We start from the raw sequence: 26,125 nt of genomic DNA on the forward strand, positions 1-26,125 counted from the left end.
CTGTGTTTGCTTCAGCAACAAGAGCAAATAGGGTATTATATCAGGGCTATTTAAGTTCTTTCAGCATCGAAGATAAGAAAATTTATAACAAAAGAGATAGGAAGCAGAACTTTAGATACTTCTTTTCTAGCCTTGCCCTCTGTAATGTGAAATATAGAATGATTTATTGCAGTAGCTGGTCATGCTCAACAACTGTGACCGTTCGAAATCCCACATCATCATTAAAATTTACTATATCTTAAATTCGTTTGCTTTCAAGGTAACAGCAAATGTAAATGTAATTGGAGTTGATTATATGCTTGTGATGTGGAGTTCATTGACCACGTAGCTCTGATTTAAGAAGTCATGGAGATGAGGTGAAACTTAAAAGCGTCATTAGTATTACTAAGGGTAAGTGGAGCTTAATTAATTACTGAATGAACATGTAAAATAAGTAAAAAACACACACACACACACACACTCGACAACCTTAATTATTAATGATTTGTGGAATTCAAAAACTCCATCTATATGCAAGAGAAAAAAATTAATGGGACATTAGTGCTGAAAGAATATACGTATATATAACACAAAGGCACATAGACACAAATAGAGCCTAATGAATGCAAAAGAGAAGACCTGTGGGTTTTAAGATAGCCATTAGCAACAGCAAAAGTAGCATAGTCGAATGCCTGATACTGCATTTGTTAACCGAACAAGATTTACCCATAGAGTAAGAATGGAAGCTAGCTACAAGGGGAAAATTGTAATAGTATTTAGGTAAGTGGAACTGCAACCATGTCTTCGACACTAATTCTTAGCAGCCTTTTATGGAGAAATATATAGAACTCAGAATTTCCTCTGCCAGGTCAATTACTCCTTGGAAAAGTAGATACAGAACCAAAAATTCTTCCATTTTGCAACTTGTTTACCGGTAGTTGTGGCCTGCATACTCAGGGAAAAGTCTTGAGTCGTCCATGTCCCTTTCTGTCTCAACCTAATATATACGCAACATTTAAAGAGGTAATTAATATTCCCACAGCTAAATTCTATAGCTGAATCTATATCATTAACCCAACAAGATTTTTTTTTGTTTTTTATCAAGTTAGTTACATATTTTGTGTTGGTGCATTTTCAAAATAAAAAGTTATATTTTCAAATGAAAACTATCTTAATTCAAAGGTTATGTCACATAGTATGACACCGTGTGATTATTAGATTATAGGTGAGTTTTTTGTGTGAATAGTGTGTCTTTTGATAAAGTGACATATTGGAAAAACACCTTTAAACCTAAGGTTACGAGATAATAAGAAAAGAACCATAGCTCAAAAGTTGATATGAAAAGTTATGTCACGACTCGGAACTCCCATCGAGCCCGTGACAACCGTCGTGACGTCCCAATCGACATTCATTACTTGAAATGTCAATCGGAACCCCGCAAAACTTTAATATTAGCTTCTCAGTTCCCTTGTGAGTAACCGTTGCCAAATATCACGTTCTAAGAGATTTTAAGCTATTTCCAATTTAAAACAAATAAAATAATAATTTTCGTCTCACAGGGATATTTTGGTCATTTTTTTCAAAAATTTTGAAATTGGCTAAAAATGTAATTTATAAGTACAAAACACATAGTTCATAATCAAAATGAGTTTAAAAGTATAAAATCTTCATTTAAAACAAAATTATGATTATTTGGATATAATAAGAAAATAAAAGAAATATTAAGCAAAATATTCTATTTTCTTATAAAACAATATTTTTAGAACACTACGTAAATAATTTTTACAGCGTAAAAGTAAAATAAATTCATACATATTGTAATACAGATAACCAAAGTATAAAATTTAATTTACAATGACACGTGGGCCCACGAATTACTAAAAGTATCAAAAGAAATGAACCTATAGTTTTTGGATGTGGCAAGTCCAACTATAATCCTCACCGATATCAGTTATCTACAATCTATTCTGAGTCTGAAATGGGTGGAAAGGAGGGTGGTGAGATTATGAAATCCTAGTGAGTAAACAAACATCATTTAAAATATCTAAAGTCGAGTAAAAAGAGACTATTAAAACATTTCATCAAACTGTAATTTATCACCTTTCAACTTATTTCAACCAAATGAAATCAATTTATTTAAATCAAGTAATCAGTATGGTTATGAATTTCTTAAAAGCATGGCTCGTGCCAAAATTATTCTCATACTCAGTTATCAGGGATACCTTGGCCGATGGTTATCCCAAACCGAGTCTGCCAAGGCTATTAAAAAGTTACGTACGCATAAACATGTTTTTATTTTAAAAATATAGCCATTCCTTGGCGTTGGCTGAGTTTCCTCTCACATGGTGGTTTGGCGTGAAGTGAACTCTAAAAGTTATACCTCGGGAGTTACCCTACTCGCCTCTCCAACCAAGGTAAAATATAACAGGGTTTACTGTGCCCCTCTAATAAGCTAGTCCACGAAAACCTGCTTACTGCAGTAAGTTAATAATTATCCCACCAATCAATAAAATTCAATAACATAATATGAAAATTATTGTAATTCACAACCTTTCAAGGCTAAATACACATTTCATATATTTCAACACAAATATCAATTCAGCCATTCATGCAAATATTGTCATAAGCCATTCGATTCAAATTATAAATTTTACAACATAACAAGTGGTCTCCAATTACTCTATTTTTCAAAATCATTATTCAATTTCAAGACAATTTATAAAATCTTTTCATGTAAACACATTTTGTTTGTAAAACACAAAGATTTACCATTTAAACTCATTTTCATAAAATTTCACCAAAACCGATTAAAAACATACTTTAGATAATTAAAATGATGGTAAGGTTACTCATCTTACAATAGCAGGGTTTCTACGTCGCTATTGATTCGTATACGCGTACAATTATTCCTAATTGCCAATCCTATACTTCGTTCAACGCGCTCCCACAACAACTTTCCTAGCAACAATTTGAATCCAATATATTTAGTGCATCAATTCCACTTCTCTCTCTCTCATTTAATTATAAATCCACTTACCTAATTCACATCTTAATATATTTTTACTATAATTAATTGCATCCTTCGTGTATGTAATTTTTTAGATTATTAACACTGGTAACTTATTTATGGTACTAAGTGCCTATTTCAGCCTTCTAAACAACTTAGATTTATTTCATATCACCAACTAACCAATGCATAATTAAATAAAATGAGCTAACCTTCATATAGTCCAATTTCACAATAAGTCATGGAGAAAAGTAAAAAATTTTACCCAATTAAGCGAGGTTGGCCCAAGTCTCCACTTTCCTTTTCTTTTGGACTTTTCTTCCTTTGGTGTTTTGGATCCTTATTTATGGACTTCTCCCATTTCTTTTTGATTGGACCATGCCCATTCTTCCTTTATTGGACCATGTCCATTTTTCTTGCTTGTTGGGCCATGCCCATTTTCCTTTCTTGTTATTTTCTTGTCTTTTCTTTTTTTCTTCCACCGTCCAACAGCCCTTGTTATCTTTCTTTTTCTTTTCTTCACGTGCACAAACCATCCCACTCTCTTCCTCTCTCTCCCTCTCACCACCGGCCACACTTTCTTGCCTTTTATCTTTCAATTTTTCAGTAGCTAAAGCTGCTTATATTGGCTCCAAAATCAGTAGCTAAGCTGCTTTATTTTTCCTCAAAAATTCAACAGCTAAGCTGCACTTTTCTCTCCAAAAATAGTAGCCAAAATAACAACAATTAATCACCAAAACCGCACCTTACAACCTTCAAATTCTGCTACAAAATTCTACACTTTTTGGCCTCCAAAACTAGCAGCAAAGCTGCACTTTTTGGCCTCCAAAATCAGCAAAAAAATTACACTTTTCAGCCTCCAAAACCAGCCCTTAAATGGCTCTCTTTTCCTTCTTAAATGGTGTCAAAACCGGCCCCTCAACTCAGCTCTCTTTTCCTTTTGTTTTTCTTTCTCTCTCGGTTTTCTCTTTGTTTTTGTTTTTCTCGGCTCTTTCTTTGTTCTTTCTTTCTTTTTCTTCTTTTGTTTCTCTTTTAATCTACCTCACAACCGATGTAAAGCCTGACCTTATAAAATACTTGTCATGACATGCATGTGATGGATAACATGTTTGCATGCTAAGAAAGCCTCAAAAATCGTTAAAAGTCGGTAGTGTACTTAATAGTATAACTAAGTTGAATTACGCTTCGAACTAGATCAAATAGAGAATTTAAGGTGAAATTGAGAATTTTAAAGTCTCAGAATGACTTAAAATGGTGATTCGAAGTTCGAGGATCGAATTGGAGTCAAATTGGAAATTTCGCTATCTAGGGGTAAAATGGTAATTTTGCCACTCGAGGACAAAATGAGAAATTTTTTTGAAAGATTTTGATCATATTTGACTTATTGGAGTATAATTTGAGGTTGAGAATTGAAAAATTGTAATCCCGGTATTTTTTGGAGCATATAGGTAAAATGGTAATTTTGCCACCCGAGGGGCAAAATCGTAATTTTCCACCACCAGGACACTTGTCCAGCACATGGTCTTCCCTTATCCTCATTTTGACCTCTGACTAATCATGTGGTGGAGAATGGAAGCACAATTATTAAAGTATAAAAAAAAAGAAAAATGGACTAATAAGCATGTGACATGTGTCAAGTAAGGATTTTTTTTTTTCATAAAAATCAGCCCATATTTATCCCATTTTCTCTTCATGTGGCCGGCCATAGTAAGAACAAAGAGAGAAAAGGAAAAACACAAAACCTAGGTGGGAAATTTGAAGAAAAAGTGTGAGATTTCAAGGAATCAAGCAATCAAAGGTAAAATTTCTTAATTTTGACTTGTGATCTACCTTTCCCATGCATTTCTCCTTATTTTCCATGATTAAATTTCATGTTTTCATGGTGAATTCATGGCTGACCAAATGGGTATGGAGAGAGAATGAAGTTGGATTGATTTGATTCTAAGTTATGTTAGTGTTTTTAGTTAGTTTAGCATATTTAGAAACAAAACAACAAGAAAAAAATTCATTTTCTCCCATTACTCATAAGAGGCCGAATTTTCTAGGAAGAATATTGAGGCTGAAATTGATGATATTTTATGATATTTTGGTGATATTTGATGTTTGGTGAGGCTAGAAATTAAATGGGAAATTTTGGTGTGAAAATCTGAATTTTTGCTCAATGTATAGACATGTGTGATTATTGATCCGGGACTGATAAATTGAATCTCATTCACAGTCTCTGAGGTAATTTAGGTATAATTGGAGTGTAGAAAGTGAAAAGAATTGATTTGGAGTTAAATTGGATATTTTAGCCAATTAGACCGAGTATAGTGTGACTTAGGTCGAATATTACATTTAAGCGATTAATCGGACATTTTGCATTCTATATCATGCATTAGTAGTCTAAATTAGTTTAATTTCTATTTAGTACCAATGTGGTGAATTTCTCGATTTTGTACTGTGTCAAGGTGGTGAGTCTTCTGATAAAGACAAAGGAATTGTACCTGAGGACCAGTAGTCTGAGTATTTCGAAAATCCCCACTCTAGACATTGTGAGTAACCTTACCATGATTTTAATTATCTAAAGTATGTTTGTATTTGGTTTTGGTGAATTTTATGAAAATGAGTTCAAATGGTAAATTTTTATGTTTTGTAAACAAAATGTGTTTAAATGAAAAAACTTTATAAATTGTCTTGAAACGAAATAACGATTTTGAAAATAGAGTAATTGGAGATCACTAGTATGTTGTAAATTTATGATTGAAAATTGATGGCTTATGTTATATTGTTATTGTGTTGGCATGATTGGTTGGGCTGTGTTTTATGAATTGTATGAATTGTTTTATTTTACCCTTGCAGGCTGAGTAGTATTATATTAGCCTTGTCATGCTGTTAAAATTTTATTATATAGTGGGTTTAGCTTGCTGTAGTGGGCGGATTCTGTGGACCAGCCTATTAGAAGGGCACAGAATCTGGATATAAATATGTACCTCGGTCGGAGAGGCGCGTAGGGTATCTTCTGAGGTATGGTTAGAGTCCACGTCAAGCAGAACCACTTCGTGACGATGAACTCCGCTAACGCCAAGGAACAGCTGTGTTTTTCAAACTAAAAATATGTTTTCGTGTATACGAAATTTTTACAGCCTTGGTGGACTCGGTAAGATGCCTCGACCGAGGTATCCCTGAGAATGATTTTGGCAGGAGCCAAGTTTTTTTTAAAATACTTATAAGCCATGTTGACTATTTAAATGAAATGAATACTTATGTTATGAAAAACTTATTTAGATGAAATGTTTTAATAGTCTTCTTTTTACTCAGACTTTAGATCTTTTGAATGATGTTTGTTTACTCATTGAGATTTTATAATCTCACCACTCTCCTTTCCCTCCATTTCAGGCTCAGATTAGACTGTAGATAGTTGATCTCATCGAGGACTACCGTTGGGTTTGCATTTTTCAAACTGTAGGTTTATAGTTCTCTTTACTTTTGTTTATTCGGGGGCTCACTTATTATTGTAAATTAAATTAAATACTTTGGCTTACTGTATTACAGTATGTATGAATTTATTTAACTTTTACGCTAAAAAAATTATTTACGTATAACTTTAAAAATATTGTTTTATAAGAAAATAGAATATTTTACTTAACATTTCTTTTATTTTCTTATTATATCCGAATAATCGAAATTTCATTTTAAATGAAGATTTTAGACTTTAAAACTCACTTTTGATTATGAATTATATGTTTTGTACTCGTATATTACATTTTAGTCGGTTTCAAAATTTTTAAGAAAAAATGACTAAAATACCCCTGTGAGACAAAAATTATTATTTTATTTGTTTTGAGTTGGAAACATCTTAAAATCTTCTAGAACATGATTTTCGGCAACGGTTACTTACGGGGGAAATGAGATACTGATATTAAGCTTTGCGGGGTCTCGGTTGGCATTTCGAGAAATGAGTGTTTATCGGGATACCGCGGCGGTTGTCACGGGCTCGAGGGGAGTACCGGGTTATGACAACTGACCTCTCTCTTCTTCTTTGTCTTCTTCTTTTAACTCATTCAATTATATATATATATAGTTTATGCCTTCATGAATCTTCCACATTGTGCCACATGACCAGCCCCTCCAATAATTTCTTCTTCCTTCACCTTTTTGCTCCACATGGCCGGCACCCTCCAATTAACCAAGTAAAGAGTCTTTGACTCTTTTATTGAGCACATGGGTGGCTTCCCATGTTGGTCTTCTAATATTTTTTTATATACTATTATTACTTTACTATATATTCATTTTATTTCTCTCATTAATTCCACTACATATCCTTTAATCTTTATATTTCAATTTCGATCCTTTTTGATGCGTCTAAAAAATTTCAATTTTCATCTAACTTCCTTTCTCGGTGCGTGTACCACCGAAATATAAAAAAAATTGCACCTCAACGCGGTATTACCACAATATTTAAATATTTACTTATCCGCGTTGGTTCAACTTAACAAAACACGCGTATTTCACTTTTGTCGCTTATTTCTACAAAAATTCACTTGCATTTCTTCTCCCCCACTTGGATCCACCATATGATCCTTCTTCATGACTGATTTCGACATCGATTAAATATTAATATTTTAATATTATTTTATTAATAAAATATTATTTTATTCTAAAAATTTTATCTTGTCTGCTCGGTACCTAAAATACCTTATTATGCCTCAATTAGCATCCGATAAGCTTTATTTATCACCATATCAAAGTATGAGGTATTTCAAGTTATCTTCCATATTATAGCTCAAAGATTATGTCTTATGGAATGATCCGTTGTCCTTTCATAAAATGATTATTAAAACAATACCTTTATCCAATGATTGTGTCTTACATCTTTAAGTCAAAGAGGTGTCTCGATAAATGGGTAGTGCCTTTGAGAAGAGACACTTGCAAACTTATATAAAAGATTTGCTGCTAACCATTTTGATACACTAAAAACAAATAAGACAAGAGCAGAAAAATCAAGAGCAAGAGAAGTGCTATGTTTTATAAATTAACATAAACACTAAAGTTCCCATTAACTACCAAAGGATTCTAAATTTTTTATAATCTACTGGTTGTAGAAAGTAGGCTTTAAGGTCAAACAATTTTGTAAACACTCAGGTGTATCTAGTGGTCTACTCTCATAAAGTGCAAAGACGAAGTTAGACGTTAGCTTCATTTTATCTCTAAGGTTATTCGCATAATTCCCTTTTTGCATATTGAGTGGTGGGAGTGAAATAAGTTTTAAAAATAGCATCTTTGTCGATTCTTTAAATTTCATCTAAACCCCATTTGCACCACCAATTGTGAGACTTATTTTTTGAGGAATTGGCATTCAAAATGACTTCACTAAAAGAAATGGCTACCAACATTGTCAAGCTAGAACGCTTTGAAGAAGAATTATGGATGAGATTCATTTATGGCAAAATGGTTCTACATCGGATTATAAGATAAGTTTTCTTTCTTTACTTGATATGAATGATGTTGTGTGTGATATGCATGGTAAACGTATATTGCTTGGAAAGAAGTATTTTGTCACATCCATAGATGATCATTTTGGTATGAATCAATTTCATGAGCTTGAATGCATGCTTAATAGCTTTAGGCAGTATAATCTTAACATAGATAAAGCTATTATTGTGTCTTCTATAATTGATAAACTTCTTCTTTTATGGAAAGACATTAAGAAAACTCTAAAATATAAGAAAGAAGAAATGTCTCTCGAGGACCTTGGTAATCTTCTTCGAATAGAAGAAGATTATTGGAAACAGGAAGAAGTCAAGCAAGATAAAAAAAATAAGATTCTAATGAAAAGAATCTTAAGACTTCAAAGGTCCATGTGATGGAACACAAACCATTAAACAAGTTGGTTTCATACAACAAAAGATAACATTCCGTTGGTATATGAATGAAAAAAGTCATAAGATCAAAAGGAATAAAAAGGGTCCATGTTTCTATTATAACAAACTTGGAAACTTAAAGAATGTAGACTTTAGAAATACAAGACACAAGATGTGAACAATAACAAGTTGGTTGTTTGATTTCTGAGGTTAATCTTCTCCAAGATGATGGAGCATGGTGGATTGACACTTGTGCAACTAAGCATGTATGTAAGGATAAGAGTTTCTTCAAGTCCTTGGAAGAGGTTAATAATGGAACCATGTTGTAAATGGGAAATTCCTCCACTACATACTTGAAAAGAAAAAAGGCACTTTGGAACTCATACTTACTTTTGGAAAAGTACTTGTACTAAACAATGACAGTTATGTATTGGAAGTTTGAAAAAATTTTGTGTCGGGTGGATTGTTGAATAAGTATGGCTTCAAATTAGTATTTAAGGCAGATAAATTCATTTTTACAAATGGTGGACAATAAGTGGGAAGTGGATACCTATGTGAAGACATGTTCAAGCTTAATATAAATAAGAATGCTACTAGTTTTGCTTGTATTGATGCCTTATTTAATATTCATGATAGTATAGTAGCATTGTTTAATCTATGACATAATAGATTAGGTCATGTCCATTATAAAAGAACACATGATATGTCTAAATTAGAGTTGATACCTAACATTGATGGAAATGATGATATGCACAAGAGATGCATGTTACTAAAATCACAATAAGCTCATTTTCTAAGGTAGAAAGGAACTCCAAATTGCTTACATTAATACATTTTGATGTTTGTGACATGTATAGTACTCCAACTATTGGTGGAAAGAAATACTTTATAACATTTATAGATGACTTCTTTAAATATTACTGTGTTTACTTATTGCATGCTAAAGATGAGGTAATAAAGAAGTTTAGAATCTATAAAAATGAAATAGAATTGCATTGTGAATTGCTTATCAAATGTTTATGAAGTGATAGAAGAGATGAATATTATAATCTCAAATATTTTAAGTATATTGATATTATTCATGAGATTATAGCTTCATATGCACCAGAACAAAATGGTGTAGCACAGCTTAAGAATTGAGTTCTTATGAAAATAGTAATACTTTACCTTTTAATTTGGCTTGGGAAAAAGATTTTGGAGTGAAGCCTTATTAACAGCTTACCATATACTAAATAGAATCCCAAACTAAAAGAGTAAAACTACTCCTTATGAGCTACAGAAAGGAAGAAAGCCAAATCTTAATTATTTAAGAGTTTGGGCATGTCAAGCCATAGTAAAGTTCTAGAATCAAAGAAAAGGAAATTGGGTTAAAGAGGAATTGAATATATATTCATAAGATATGCTAAACATAGTAAAGCATATCGTTTCATGGTGATAGAGCCCAATGATTCATATTCTATTAATACGGTCTGTCAAATCCTGTTCTATAAAATAATTACGACATCATTTACATGCTCAATAGAATGTTTGCATATTTAGGAAGTTCGAGAAATCGTTAAAAGACGATATTACCCCTAATGGTATCATTAAGTCGATTAATTCTCGAACTAGTTCAAATATGAATTTTAAGGTGAAATTAAGAGTTTCACAGTTCAGGGATGACTCAAAATGGTAATTCGAAGTTCGAGGATCAATTTGGAGTCAAACCAGAATTTTCACTATCCAAGGGTAAAATGGTCATTTACCACTTGGGGATAAAATGGGAATTTTTAGAAAAACATTTTTTAGTCTATTTGACTTATTGGAGTATGATTTGAGGTTTAGAAGTGAAAAAGTTTAATTCCGGTGATTTCTGGAGTGTAGGGGTAAAATCATAATTTTTCCAATCGCGGACAAAATTTGAGATTTTGAGAGAATTTAGATCACATTTGACAAATTAGAGAATGGTATGAGAATAAGGGATGAAAAATATGTCTATGGGCAATTTTTTCAGTTTTTTGGGTAAAAATGTAATTTTTCACTTTATAGGGGCAAAAATGTAATTTTTAAAAATTTACTCCACCAAAACTTTGAAAAAGTCTAGAAATTTCATGGAAGATATGGATAAGTGAAGAGGATTGAGTGGTAGAAAAAGAAAGTCAAAAAGATGGCTAGAAAAAAATAAAATAATAAAATATTCAAAAGGTAAATAAAATAATAATATTTTATTAAGCCTATTAAAAGGCTTGAAAATTCCAGAATTCTTCATTGGGATGGTCAGCCAAAACCAGCAGGAGAGAGAGAGAAATAAGAACAAACCCTAGAGTGAGAAAATTCAAAGAAAAAGTGTGATTTTTCAAGGAATCAAGTGTTTAAAGGTATGATTTTTCAAGCTTAGCTTAAGATTTATCATTTCCATGCATTTTCCATCATTTTTCATGGTTGAATCATGTGATTTGAGGATGAATTCAATTCTGAAAAAATGGGTTAGGAGAGAGAAACTTGTTAGATTAATTTGATTCTAAGTTATGTTAGTGTTTTAAGTTAGATTAGCATATTTAGGAACAAAACAACAAGAAAAGAATTTATTTTCCTCCATTACCATTATTGGCTGAATTTTCTAGGGGAATATTGGCTGCTGATCTTGATGTTTCTTTGAGGAATTATGATGAATAATGATGAATTATGAGTCTAGAAAAATAGTGGAAATTTTCAGAGCAAAAATGCGAATTTTTACCCATTAGGGGTATTTTCGTAATTTGCTACCGGGATTGATAATTTGCACCACACTGAGGAACATTAAGTCAATTTGGGTGCAATTGAGGTATAGAAATTGAAAAAAATTAATTTGAGATTAAATTGGACGCGTTAGTAATTTAATCGGGTAATAGGTCGAATTAGGTCAGCACCGCATTTAAGCGGTAGTCGGATAAGTTGCATGTCATATCATGCAAATATACCGAGCCTGAATTGATTATATAATGGTCAAACGTTGATGTGGTGAATTATGTATTGTACATTATGGATAGGTGGTGAGCAAATTACACTGGTAAAAGTACAGAAATTGTGCTTGAAGACTGGGATTAGGAGTACATCGACTCCTAGAACTGTGACTGGACAACTTATCGTCTTAAATATCTAGAGTTATTATACTTGTTTGATGCTTTTATTGAATGATGAGCTTAAATTATAAAATATTATATTTTCCAATTAAAATGTTTTTTAATAAAAATGAGATTTATACTGGTTTTGAAATCAAATATTGTTTTGGGAAAATTGAGTATATGGAGACTGTGTTGAAATTTATGATTTTATATGTTATTGAAATTGGGGCTTATGACACTATGGTAGCATGATGGCTAAATTTTTGGGGTTGGCATGAAATATATGAATAGTTTTGGATTGGTCTCGGTAGACTGGATTACATTTTATTCGCCATATTATGCTACTGGAATTTTTATGGGTCTGGTGATATATTAAACAGTCACTGCAGTGGTGGGGGTTTCCATGGACTGCTTATGAGAGGAGCATGGTAACTCAATTATATATTTACCTCCGATGGGAGATGTTGGGTGAAGTATCTCCTGAGGTACGATTTGAGTGCACCTCACGTTCGGGCCACCACGTGAGAGTGAGACTCAGCCAACGCCAAGGAACGGCTGTGTGTTAGATGTGAAAACATGTTTATGGGTATGGGTCATTGAACAGCCTTGGCAGTCTCAATGGGATACCTTGACGAAGGTACCCGCGAGAATGATTCTGGCAGGGGCCAAGTTTAAGAAATTCATAAGCCGGGAAATTTTGATGAAAAGAAATTATTTGGTATAGATTGAAACGAATTTTGTGTTATGAACATTATTGAGATATAATGTTTTTATATTGTCTCCATTTACTCGGCTTTAGATGCTTTTGATGGTAATTGTTTACTCACTGAGATTATTTAATCTCACCCCTCTTCCTATCCATTTTTCAGGCTCAGGACAGTTTGTTGATAGTTGATTAAGACGAGAATTAATCTCGGAGTTACATCATAGGAAGTAAGGGTTCGTAGCTCTACACCTTTTTGGTTAGTTGGGGGCCCACGTGTCACTGTAAACAAAATTTCATACTTTAATTATCTTTATTACTATATGAATAAATTTATTTTACTCTTACGCTACAAAAGTTATTTTAGGAAGATTTTGAAAATATTATGTTTTAAGAAAAAAGAATATTTTATTTAATGTTTTTATTATATTCAAATAGCTATAATTTTACTTTAAACGAATGTTTTAGATTTCAAAATTTAATTTAAATCATGAAATATGTGTTTCCACTTACATATTACATTTTTACGGATTTCGAAATTTCAAAAAAAAAATGACGAAAATGCCTCTGTGAGCTAGAAAATAATATTTTATTGTTTTGAGTTGGAAACAACTTATGATTTTTTGAAATGCGAGATTTAATAACTGTCGCTCACTGGGGAGATGCGGAAGTTGATGCTAAGCCTTGCGGGGTTTCGATCGGCATTCGGAGTAATGAGTGCTTATCGGGACGTCGAGGCGGTTGTCACGGGCTCGATGGGAGTTCCGGGTCGTGACACGGTCAAAGAATCAAGGGATGTTATATTTAATGAAACAAAGTTCAGTTCCATTCCAAGACCCAAAGAACTAGTAACAGAAAGTGATAAACTTCTTAAAAATGGTGAAGAAACTATTAAGTTTTGAAGAAGCAAAAGAATTAGAAAAATAAAGATATATGGATTTGATTTCTTCATGTACTTAGTAAAAGGTAAAAGAGAATAAACATGTGAATATTTACCTTATTGCATTAATGTAGAAGGTGAAGGTGATCTTCAAACTTATGAGGAGACAATGAGGTCTTGAGATGTCACGACCCGGAACTCCTATCGAGCCTGTAACAACTGCCGCGACGTCCCGATAAGCACTCATTACCCCGAATGCCGATCGAAACCCCGCAAGGCTTAGCATCAACTTCTGCATCTCCCCGGTGAGCGACAGTTATTAAGTCTCGCATTTCAAGAAAACATAAGTTGTTTCCAACTCAAAACAATAAAATATTATTTTCTAGCTCATAGGGGCATTTTTGTCATTTTTTTTTGAAATTTCGAAATCCGAAAAAAATTTAATATGTAAGTGGAAACCAAATTTCATGATTTAAATTAAATTTTGAAGTCTAAAACATTCGTTTAAAGTAAAATTATAGCTATTTGAATATAATAAAAACATTAAATAAAATATTTTATTTTCTTAAAACACAATATTTTCAAAGTCTTCCTAAAATAACTTTTGCAGCGTAAGAGTAAAATAAATTTATTCATATAGTAATAAAGATAATTAAAGTATGAAATTTTGTTTACAGTGACACGTGGGCCCCCAACTAACCAAGAAGGTGTAGAGCTACGAATTCTTACTTCCTATGATGCAACTCCGAGATTAATTCTCGTCTTAATCAACTATCAACAAACTGTCCTGAGCCTGAAAAATGGATAGGAAGTGGGGTGAGATTAAATAATCCCAGTGAGTAAACAATTACCATCAAAAGCATCTAAAGCCGAGTAGATAGAGACAATATAAAAACATTATATCTCAATAATGTTCATAACACAAAATTCGTTTCAATCTATACCAAATAATTTCTTTTCATCAAAATTTCCCGGCTTATGAATTTCTTAAACTTGGCCCTTGCCAGAATCATTCTCGCGGGTACCTTCGTCAAGGTATCCCACTGAGACCGCCAAGGCTGTTCAATGACTCATACCCATAAACATGTTTTCACATCTAATACACAGCCGTTCCTTGGCGTTGGCTGAGTCTCACTCTCACGTGGTGGCCCGAACGTGAGGTTCACTCAAATCATACCTCAGGAGATACTTCACCCAACATCTCCCCTCGGAGGTAAATATATAATTGAGTTACCGTGCTCCTCTCATAGGCAGTCCACGGAAACCCCCACCACTGCAGTGACCGTGAGGTGCATTCAAATCTTACCTCAAGAGATACTTCATCCAACATCTCCCCCTGGAGGTAAGTATATAATTAGGTTACCATACCCATCTCATAAGCAGTCCACGGAAACCCCCACCACTACAGTGACCGTTTAATATACCACCAGACTCATAAAAATTTCAGTAGCATAATATGGCGAATAAAATGTAATCCAGTCTACCGAGACCAATCCCAAAAATTTAGCCATCATGCTACCATAGTGTCATAAGCCCCAATTTCAATAACATATAAAATCATAAATTTCAACACAGTCTCCATATACTCAATTTTTCTAAAACAATATTTGATTTCAAAACCAGTATAAATCTCATTTTTATTAAAAAATATTTTAATTAGAAAACATAATATTTTATAATTTAAACTCACCATTCAATAAAAGCATCAAACAAGTATAATAACTCTAGATATTTAAGACGATAAATTATCCACTCATAGTTCTAGGAGTCGATGTACTCCTAATCCCAGTCTTCAAGCACAATCTCTGTACATTTATTAGTGTAATTTGCTCACCACCTATCCACAATGTACAATACATAATTCACCACATCAACGCTTGACCATTATAAAATCAATTCAGGCTCGGTATATATGCATGATATGACATGCAACTTATCCGACTACCGCTTAAATGCGATGTTGACCTAATTCGGCCTATTACCCGATTAAATTACTAACGCGTCCAATTTAATCTCAAATTAATTTTTTTTCAGTTTCTATACCTTAATTGCACCCAAATTGACTTAATGTTCCTCAGTGTGGTGCAAATTATCAATCCCGGTAGCAAATTACGAAAATACCCCTAATGGGTAAAAATTCGTATTTTTGCTCCGAAAATTTCCATTATTTTTCTAGACTCATAATTCATCATTATTCATCATAATTCCTCAAATAAACATCAAGATCAGTAGCCAATATTCCCCTAGAAAATTCAGCCAATAATGGTAATGGAGGAAAATAAATTCTTTTCTTATTGTTTTGTTCCTAAATATGCTAAACTAACTTAAAACACTAACATAACTTAAAATCAAATTAATCTAACAAGTTTCTCTCTCCTAACCCATTTTTTTTCAGAATTGAATTCATCCTCAAATCACATGATTCAACCATGGAAAATGATGGGAAATGCATGGAAATGATAAATCTTAAACTAAGCTTGAAAAATCATACCTTTAAACACTTGATTCCTTGAAAAATCACACTTTTTCTTTGAATTTTTACACTCTAGGGTTTGTTCTTATTTCTCTCTCTCTCCTGCTGGTTTTGGCTGACCATCCCAATGAAGAATTCTGGAATTTTCAAGCCTTTTAATAGCTTAATAAAATATTATTATTTTATTATTTTATTTTTTTCTAGCCATCTTTTTGACTTTCTTTTTCTACCACTCAATCCTCTTCACTTATCCATGTCTTCCATGAAATTTCTAGACTTTTCCAAAGTTTTGGTGTAGTAAATTTTTAAAAATTACACTTTTACCCCCGTAAAGTGAAAAATTACATTTTTACCCCAAAAACTGAAAAATTGCCCACAGACATATTTTTTATCCCTTATACTCATACCATTCTCCAATTTGTCAAATGTGATCTAAATTCTCTCAAAATCTCAAATTTTATTCGCGAGTGGAAAAATTACAATTTTGCCCCTAGATAGTGAAAATTTTGGTTTGACTCCGAATTGATCCTCGAACTCCTAATTATCATTTTGAGTCATCCCTGAACTGTGAAACTCTTAATTTCACTTTAAAATTCCTATTTGAACGAGTTCGAGGCTTAATCGACTTAATGGTACCATTAGGGGCAATATCGTTTTTTAACGATTTCTCGAACTTCCTAAATATACAAACTTTCTATTGAGCATGTGAATGACATTATAATTATTTTACAAAGCAGGGTTTGACATGAGATGTTTCTTTTTGGAAAGAAGCAATACAAGGTTTGAAAAATATTTAAATTGTTTATAGAAATTAAACATTATTTACTACTCGTAATTAATATAAATTTTGAGTTTATTATGTCAAAGATAATTTAGTTTGATGATGCAATTTTTTGATACATACCTTTGATAACAAAATTCAAACCTATCTCCCTTGGTCATTGATAACTCTATGTTATAGAGTTATTTGGACTTAATTTTGATATTAATTTAGCTTAGCTCTTACAGTAATGTATAGAAATTAGTAAGTTTTATTTAATTATTTTAAATTAGTTAATTAAGGTGAGTCAATCTAATTTTAGTTAATTTTATACTTAACTTGGTGTTAATGTGGTTAAGATAGGTTGTTATTGATTTATTTGTGCTTTTGTAGGTGTTTGATGAAAAAAGGAGAGCAATTTCAAGGTGTAGATTTGCACTGCATATGTTTCAATATTTTGGCCATAACTCTCTCCACAAAACTCCTAATGAGATTATTCTTAGACCATTGGAAAGTTAAGAGAACAAGCTACAATTTTCATTTTACCACTTCACCCAGCTCGGCCTGGAAGGTGGTCAAAAATCTTGTCGAAGTTGATGCACTACAGTAGTCCTAGAAAAATTATGATTTCTGTTAATTAATTAAGCAAGACTGATGCCCACATAGTCTTTCCAATTGAAATTGACTTCTTTCTTCACCCAACTTGGCTTAACTTCAAAGCCTTATAAAAACAACCTTTCGAAAGATTTGATGGAAAGAACAAAACCCCAAATTGATAACTAAGAATCAAGCCACAAAGTCATTGAAGCTAAGAAGAATGTGAAGGATTCAAGAAGACTTGGAAGATCAAGATTACAATTCTTGAGTTTATCATCTTGTTATTCTTTTATTTTCTTAGTTTGTTTTTATCGTTTAAACTTTATTTGATGATGATGTGTGACTTGATGGGGAATTAAATTGTTTATCTAAGATTATGATTGAACTCAATATGTAGTCTGATTTATTTATCTCTCTTTTGTTTATGTTTGATGAATCTAAGTTGTTTATTTTATTTTGTTCCTAATGCTTCTAATTGCCTGATCACTAATTAGATTGAATTGAAAACCTAGGTTAAACCTTGATGAAAAAGATTTAGGTAGATTTTGAATAAAATAGCGTATGATCAAATACACTTAGTTGATTAGGTGGTTTGATTTGCATTTAGGATAGACATACACTAATAAGCCATATGTAGCCAAAATTAGAGTACGAACTTAATGAATCTTTCTTTAATTTAATTTGCATAGACATATAGTGAATTAATTAGAAGATGTATTTTTATGAGAAACTCGACAGAGGCTTGTAAATGATTTAGGACTCTAGGTTAACAACTTAATCCATTAATCTAAGTTAAGAGAGAGAGGCAATAATCATATGAAGTATTGAGGGACATCATAATCTTAGGTCTAGTAGTTAAGTGAGTTTTATAAAATAAATTTATTATTTAATTTTAATTTCACTTTATTAATTTTAATTTTTCTATTTAATAATTTAAATTTAATTGTTTGGATAAGATTAAGGTGTTACAATTTTAGTAGTTAGCAATTAAAAATTAATTCAATTCTCCATGGGAACGAATTCTATTTACTATTATATTACTTATTAACGATACGTGCACTTGCAAGAGAATTCAACAATAGTCATATCAAATTTAATTCATTTAGCACCTATAAGTCAAGAAAGCCTAATTTCATATGAGAAAGATTGACATACTAACACAATTAAACCTAAACACTAGTGTAGATAAGATTTCTTGGAAGGAGGAGAAAATCCACCATTATGTCTTTTTTCCTTTCATATGTAAACATATTTGTAATGAATGAATAATTACAAATGACACTTGATCAATATTTGAAGAGTTGACTTTGAATCACTCTTTTCTCAAGTAGGAAAAATATGAATTAATAAATATCATTACGAATACATAAAAGTTAAATTTGAAATTAATGAAAAAAATAACAAAATTTGCCAAAAAAATTACTCTTATTTTTATTTTTAAACGTAAAGAAAATATCTTAAAAATACAAACACATGAATCCAATATCGATGCCATTAAAATTTAATAAAAAATCCAAAAAGGGATCAAATGTTAAATTTAATCCTTTTTTAACTTAAAAATACAAATACATGAATCCAATATTAACACTTATAAATAAATTTTTAAAGTTTTAAAATTTTATTGTTGATTGTTCTCATTAATTATTAAAGAGATTCTCAACAAGTACATAGCTGATCTAATAGCTTTTTTAAACCGCAAAAAAGGAGTTAGATTAAATGTCAAATTTATAAGAAAAAAATGATTGCTTTTTTTTTTTTTTTTAATTTTAGAATAACAGCCATGGTAAGAAAAACAAAAAGGAAAGTATCACAATTATCCAATTATGCATATGAGTGCACTAAATATAAAGATTGGCAATTATAAAACAATGTTATTTATTTTCATAATTTTTTTCTAAAATAATGGATAACATATTTAATTTTTATTTTAAAATTGTATTCTATGTATATATAGTTCAAATGATATCATAATTTAGTGTTTTTTTTGTTGTATATGATTCATTATTATATGAGCTATGACCCCTTTGAAAGAGTTTTCTTGCTAAGTCTTTGCAAAAAACCAATGATAATTTGTCAAACCCTACTTTGTAAAATAATTATAATATCATTCACATGCTCGATAGAATGTTTGTATATTTAGGAAGTTCGAGAAATCGTTAAAAGACGATATTGCCTCTAATGGTATCATTAAGTCGATTAAGCCTCGAACTAGTTCAAATAGGAATTTTGAGGTGAAATTAAGAGTTTCACAGTTCAAGGATGACTCAAAATGGTAATTAGGAGTTCGAGGATCAATTCGGAGTCAAATTGAAATTTTCACTATATAAGGGTAAAATTGTAATTTTTCCATCTGCGGATAAAATTTGAGATTTTGAGAGAATTTAGATCACATTTGACAAATTGGGGAATGATATGAGTATAAGGGATAAAAAATATGTCTATGGACAATTTTTCAGTTTTTGGGGCAAAAATGTAATTTTTGATTTTTACGGGGGCAAAAGTGTAAATATCAAAAATTACTTCACCAACACTTTGGAAAAATCTGGAAATTTCACTTAAGACTTGGATAAGTCAAAGGGAATGCATGGTGGAAAAAGTAGGACAAATGGATGGCTAGAAAAAAAAATGAATTAATAAAATATTTAAAATATGAATAAAATAATATTATTTCATTAAACAATAAAAAAGGCATAAAAAAAATCAGCCCACCCATTCTTCTTCTTCAACATTCGGCCAAGCAAGAAACAAGAGAGAGAAAGGAGAAAATAAAACCCTAGCTAAGAAATTTAAAGGGAAAATAGGTGGAAATTCAAAAATCAAGTGAAAAAAGGTAACATTTCTTAAATTTGTCTTGTGCTTTACCTTTCCCATGCATTTTTCATCATTTTTCATGGTTGAATCATGTGATTTGAGGATGATTTGAATTCTGGTCATATGGGTTTAGAGAGAGAAAGTTGTTAGATAAATTTGATTTTGAGCTATGTTAGTGTTTAGTGTTAGTTTAGCATATTTAGGAACAAAACAACAAGAAAAGAATTTATTTTCCTCCATTACCATTATTGGCTGAATTTTCTAGGGGAATATTGGCTGATGATCTTGATGTTTATTTGAGGAATTATGATGAATAATGATGAATTATGAGTCTAGAAAAATAATGGAAATTTTTGGAGCAAAAATATGAATTTTTACCCATTAGGGGTATTTTCGTAATTTGCTATCAAGACTGATAATTTGCACCACACCGAGGGACTTTAAGTCAATTTGGGTGCAATTGAGGTATAGAAACTGAAAAAAATTAATTTGAGATTAAATTGGACACGTTAGTAATTTAATCGGGTAATAGGCCGAATTAGGTTAGCACCGCATTTAAGCGGTAGTCGGATAAGTTGCATGTCATATCATGCATATATATCGAGCCTGAATTGATTTTATAATGGTCAAGCATTGATGTGGTGAATTATGTATTGTACATTGTGGATAGGTGGTGAGCAAATTACACTGGTAAAAGTACCAAAATTGTGCTTGAAGACTGGGATTAGGAGTACATCGACTCCTAGAACTGTGAGTGGACAATTTATCGTCTTAAATATCTAGAGTAATTATACTTGTTTGATGCTTTTATTGAATGGTGAATTTAAATTATAAAATATTATGTTTTCCAATTAAAATGTTTTTTTAATAAAAAATGAGATTTATACTGGTTTTGAAATCAAATATTGTTTTGGGAAAATTGAGTATATGGAGACTGTGTTGAAATTTATGATTTTATATGTTATTGAAATTGGGGCTTATGACACTATGGTAGCATGATGGCTAAATTTTTGGGGTTGGCATGAAATATATGAACAATTTTGGATTGGTCTCGGTAGACTGGATTACATTTTATTCGCCCTATTATGCTACTGGAATTTTTATGGGTCTGGTGGTATATTAAACGGTCACTGCAGTGGTGGGGGTTTCCGTGGACTGCCTATGAGAGGGGCACGGTAACTCAATTATATACTTACCTCCGGGGGGAGATGTTGGGTGAAGTATCTCCTGAGGTATGATTTGAGTGCACCTCACGTTCGGGCCACCACGTGAGAGTGAGACTCAGCCAACGCCAAGGAACGGCTGTGTGTCAGATGTGAAAACATGTTTATGGGTATGGGTCATTGAACAGCCTTGGCGGTCTCAGTGGGATACCTTGACGAAGGTACCCGCGAGAATGATATTGGCAGGGGCCAAGTTTAAAAAAATTCATAAGTCGGGGAAATTTTGATGAAAAGAAATTATTTGGTATAGATTGAAACGAATTTTGTGTTATGAACATTAATGAGATATAACGTTTTTATATTGTCTCCATCTACTCGGCTTTAGATGCTTTTGATGGTAATTGTTTACTCACTGGGATTATTTAATCTCACCCCTCTTCCTATCCATTTTTCAGGCTCAGGACAGTTTGTTGATAGTTGATTAAGACGAGAATTAATCTCGGAGTTGCATCATAGGAAGTAAGGGTTCGTAGCTCTACACCTTCTTGGTTAATTAGGGGCCCACGTGTCACTGTAAACGAAATTTCATACTTTAATTATCTTTATTACTATATGAATAAATTTATTTTACTCTTATGCTACAAAAGTTATTTTAGGAAGACTTTGAAAATATTGTATTTTAAGAAAATAGAATATTTTATTTAATGTTTTTATTATATTCAAATAGCTATAATTTTACTTTAAACGAATGTTTTAGACTTCAAAATTTAATTTAAATCATGAAATATGTGTTTCCACTTACATATTATATTTTTTCGGATTTCGAAATTTCAAAAAAAAGAAAATGACGAAAATGCCCCAGTGAGCTAGAAAATAATATTTTTATTGTTTTGAGTTGGAAACAACTTATGATTTCTTGAAATGCGAGATTTAATAACTGTCGCTCACCGGGGAGATGCGGAAGTTGATGCTAAGCCTTGCGGGGTTTCGATCGGCATTCGGGGTAATGAGTGCTTATCGAGACGTCGCGGCGGTTGTCACGGGCCCGATGGGAGTTCCGGGTCGTGACAATTAGATTGGTATCAGAGCCTGGTTTAAAGATCAAAGATTTTGATTTTAAAGCTTTGGATTTCAAAGTTTTTGATTTTAAAGTTGTTTTAAGAAATCCACACTGACACTGCGTGGCCCAAGTTAAGTTAAGTTAAGTAAGTCAAGTTAAGTTAGGTTATATCGAGTTAGTTGCATATAGAATTTAAATTCATCTAAGTCTATTCCATTTCTTATTGTAGAGTACCATGCCTCCTCGACGTGGGCGTCCACCTCTCTATAGGTCAGTAGGGAGGGGAAGAGGCCGTGCTAGACTTAGTCAGCCAGATCCCGTGGAAAGGGAGTCTGCTGCACCTACTTTTCGAGCAGCACCTGCTGTTGAGCCTACTGAGATTCCTCCACCTCCTCCACCACCTACTGCTACTCCTGGTGTTCATGCCATGTCTCTTGAGGCAGTCCAAGCATTAGCAGCTTTTCTTAATGTCATTATGGGCCAAGCTCAAGCTGGTCGAGTCCCTCATACTGTTCCCCCAGCAGTATCTCCAGTGCCACCACCACCACCTCTTGTTCCACCACCAGTGCCAGATGTCTCCATTTCCAAAAAGCTTAAGGAAGCTAGGCAGCTGGGTTGCACTTCTTTTATTGGTGATTTGGATGCAACTGCAGCTAAAGATTGGATTACTCAGGTAACGGAGACATTTGTGGATATGAAATTGGATGATGATATGAAGTTAATGGTGGCCACAAGATTACTAGAGAAGAGGGCTCGTACATGGTGGAGCTCGGTAAAATCACGTTCCATTACTTCGTTGACTTGGATAGACTTCCTACAAGAATTCGACGGTCAATACTACACCTACTTTCATCAAAAAGAGAAGAAGAGAGAATTCCTAAGTTTACAACAAGGGAATTTAACCATAGAAGAGTACGAGGCTCGTTTCAATGAGCTGATGTCATATGTGCCAGACCTGGTGAAGTCTGAGCAAGATCAAGCTAGTTATTTTGAAGAAGGGCTCCGTAACGAGATCAGAGAGAGGATGACTGTGACAGGCCGGGAGCCTCATAAAGAAGTTGTACAGATGGCTTTAAGGGCCGAAAAACTCACGAATGAAAATCGGAGAATGCGAGCTGAGTTTGCAAAGAGGAGAAACCCGAATGTATCCTCTAGTCAACTGCCCAAAAGAGGTAAGGACACATTTGCTTCTGAGAATACTGTTTCTGTTCCGGTGATATCTCCTCGACCCCCACTTTCACAGTTACAGCAGAGACCTCCGAGATTTAACAGGTCTGGGATGAGTAGTACTTCCGAGAAGAGTTTTGGAGGTTTAAATAAATGCGAAAAATGTGGGAGATATCATGTTGGGGAGTGTTGGGGCATAAGATGCTTTCATTGTGACCAGCCGGGCCACATTAGGAGTGATTGCCCACAGTTAGGACGGGCTACAGTAGCTGCTCCATCCCCACTAACTCATACGGATATGCAGAGGAGAGATTCCTCTAGAGTACACCCGAGGCAGGGGGTAACTGTACGATCTGAAATGGGTAGCAACACCCCAGCACAACCATCTTTGAAGCCATTGACTCGTTCTTCAACAAGAGTTTTCGCTGTAACGGAAGATGAAGCACGAGTCCGATCTGGAGAAAGTGAGTGAAAAGTTAGACGAAGGTGTAAAATAGTGATAGGGGATGTAAATACCAAGTGATGGACGTGTAAATAAAGGTTTCAAGAATAATATAGTAAATGAGTTCATATGGAATATGGTTGTAAGAATTTCTTACTATATTGTGGAAATTAGAACTCAAAAATACTTGAGGTATACAAAGTTCAAATGAACTTAAATCTTAAGCAATAAATTGATGTCGAAATACAAGAAGGATACAAAGCAATATAGAGGCACGAAAGATGATTAAGGACAAAGGGATGACTCTGAGGAATTATGATACTGCATCGTATGCGATGATTAAATCAAGAAAGATCTTGGATGCATAAATGGGATTATAAAGCATATACACATATGTGGGGTTGATATTGTGATTAACTAAAATAAAGAATGATTTTTAGTGAATTAAGATTCCCTATAAAGGAGATAACAGGAGAAGTTGAGCATCGAATAAAAGATAATACCCCGCCTTTTCTTTGAGTTAATAAGTGAAATTTTGAGGACAAAATTTTATTTTAAGGGGGGTAGTGTTGTCAAACCCTACTTTGTAAAATAATTATAATATCATTCACATGCTCGATAGAATGTTTGTATATTTAGGAAGTTCGAGAAATCGTTAAAAGACGATATTGCCTCTAATGGTATCATTAAGTCGATTAAGCCTCGAACTAGTTCAAATAGGAATTTTGAGGTGAAATTAAGAGTTTCACAGTTCAAGGATGACTCAAAATGGTAATTAGGAGTTCGAGGATCAATTCGGAGTCAAATTGAAATTTTCACTATATAAGGGTAAAATTGTAATTTTTCCATCTGCGGATAAAATTTGAGATTTTGAGAGAATTTAGATCACATTTGACAAATTGGGGAATGATATGAGTATAAGGGATAAAAAATATGTCTATGGACAATTTTTCAGTTTTTGGGGCAAAAATGTAATTTTTGATTTTTACGGGGGCAAAAGTGTAAATATCAAAAATTACTTCACCAACACTTTGGAAAAATCTGGAAATTTCACTTAAGACTTGGATAAGTCAAAGGGAATGCATGGTGGAAAAAGTAGGACAAATGGATGGCTAGAAAAAAAAATGAATTAATAAAATATTTAAAATATGAATAAAATAATATTATTTCATTAAACAATAAAAAAGGCATAAAAAAAATCAGCCCACCCATTCTTCTTCTTCAACATTCGGCCAAGCAAGAAACAAGAGAGAGAAAGGAGAAAATAAAACCCTAGCTAAGAAATTTAAAGGGAAAATAGGTGGAAATTCAAAAATCAAGTGAAAAAAGGTAACATTTCTTAAATTTGTCTTGTGCTTTACCTTTCCCATGCATTTTTCATCATTTTTCATGGTTGAATCATGTGATTTGAGGATGATTTGAATTCTGGTCATATGGGTTTAGAGAGAGAAAGTTGTTAGATAAATTTGATTTTGAGCTATGTTAGTGTTTAGTGTTAGTTTAGCATATTTAGGAACAAAACAACAAGAAAAGAATTTATTTTCCTCCATTACCATTATTGGCTGAATTTTCTAGGGGAATATTGGCTGATGATCTTGATGTTTATTTGAGGAATTATGATGAATAATGATGAATTATGAGTCTAGAAAAATAATGGAAATTTTTGGAGCAAAAATATGAATTTTTACCCATTAGGGGTATTTTCGTAATTTGCTATCAAGACTGATAATTTGCACCACACCGAGGGACTTTAAGTCAATTTGGGTGCAATTGAGGTATAGAAACTGAAAAAAATTAATTTGAGATTAAATTGGACACGTTAGTAATTTAATCGGGTAATAGGCCGAATTAGGTTAGCACCGCATTTAAGCGGTAGTCGGATAAGTTGCATGTCATATCATGCATATATATCGAGCCTGAATTGATTTTATAATGGTCAAGCATTGATGTGGTGAATTATGTATTGTACATTGTGGATAGGTGGTGAGCAAATTACACTGGTAAAAGTACCAAAATTGTGCTTGAAGACTGGGATTAGGAGTACATCGACTCCTAGAACTGTGAGTGGACAATTTATCGTCTTAAATATCTAGAGTAATTATACTTGTTTGATGCTTTTATTGAATGGTGAATTTAAATTATAAAATATTATGTTTT

The 26,125-nt window shown here is 32.7% G+C and overlaps 1 protein-coding gene across 1 annotated transcript; it reads left to right on the top strand.

Moving 5' to 3' along the window:
• Positions 1–19,604: 19,604 nt before the first annotated feature.
• On the top strand, positions 19,605–25,619 carry LOC108661877 (uncharacterized). The gene is made up of 4 exons (XM_088806172.1): positions 19,605–20,155; positions 20,807–20,886; positions 21,755–21,824; positions 22,589–25,619. The coding sequence occupies exon 4, from the start codon at positions 22,595–22,597 to the stop codon at positions 23,996–23,998; it is 1,404 nt and encodes a 467-aa protein (XP_088662298.1). The 5' UTR covers positions 19,605–20,155; positions 20,807–20,886; positions 21,755–21,824; positions 22,589–22,594; the 3' UTR covers positions 23,999–25,619.
• Positions 25,620–26,125: the final 506 nt, after the last annotated feature.

The sequence above is a fragment of the Theobroma cacao genome, chromosome 5 (assembly GCF_053813885.1).
Source record: "Theobroma cacao isolate CCN51 chromosome 5, ASM5381388v1, whole genome shotgun sequence".
Lineage (NCBI taxonomy): Eukaryota > Viridiplantae > Streptophyta > Magnoliopsida > Malvales > Malvaceae > Theobroma > Theobroma cacao.

Excerpts from the sequence above, each read along its gene's own strand:
- LOC108661877 (XM_088806172.1), top strand. The coding sequence starts at position 22,595 with ATGCCTCCTCGACGTGGGCGTCCACCTCTCTATAGGTCAGTAGGGAGG.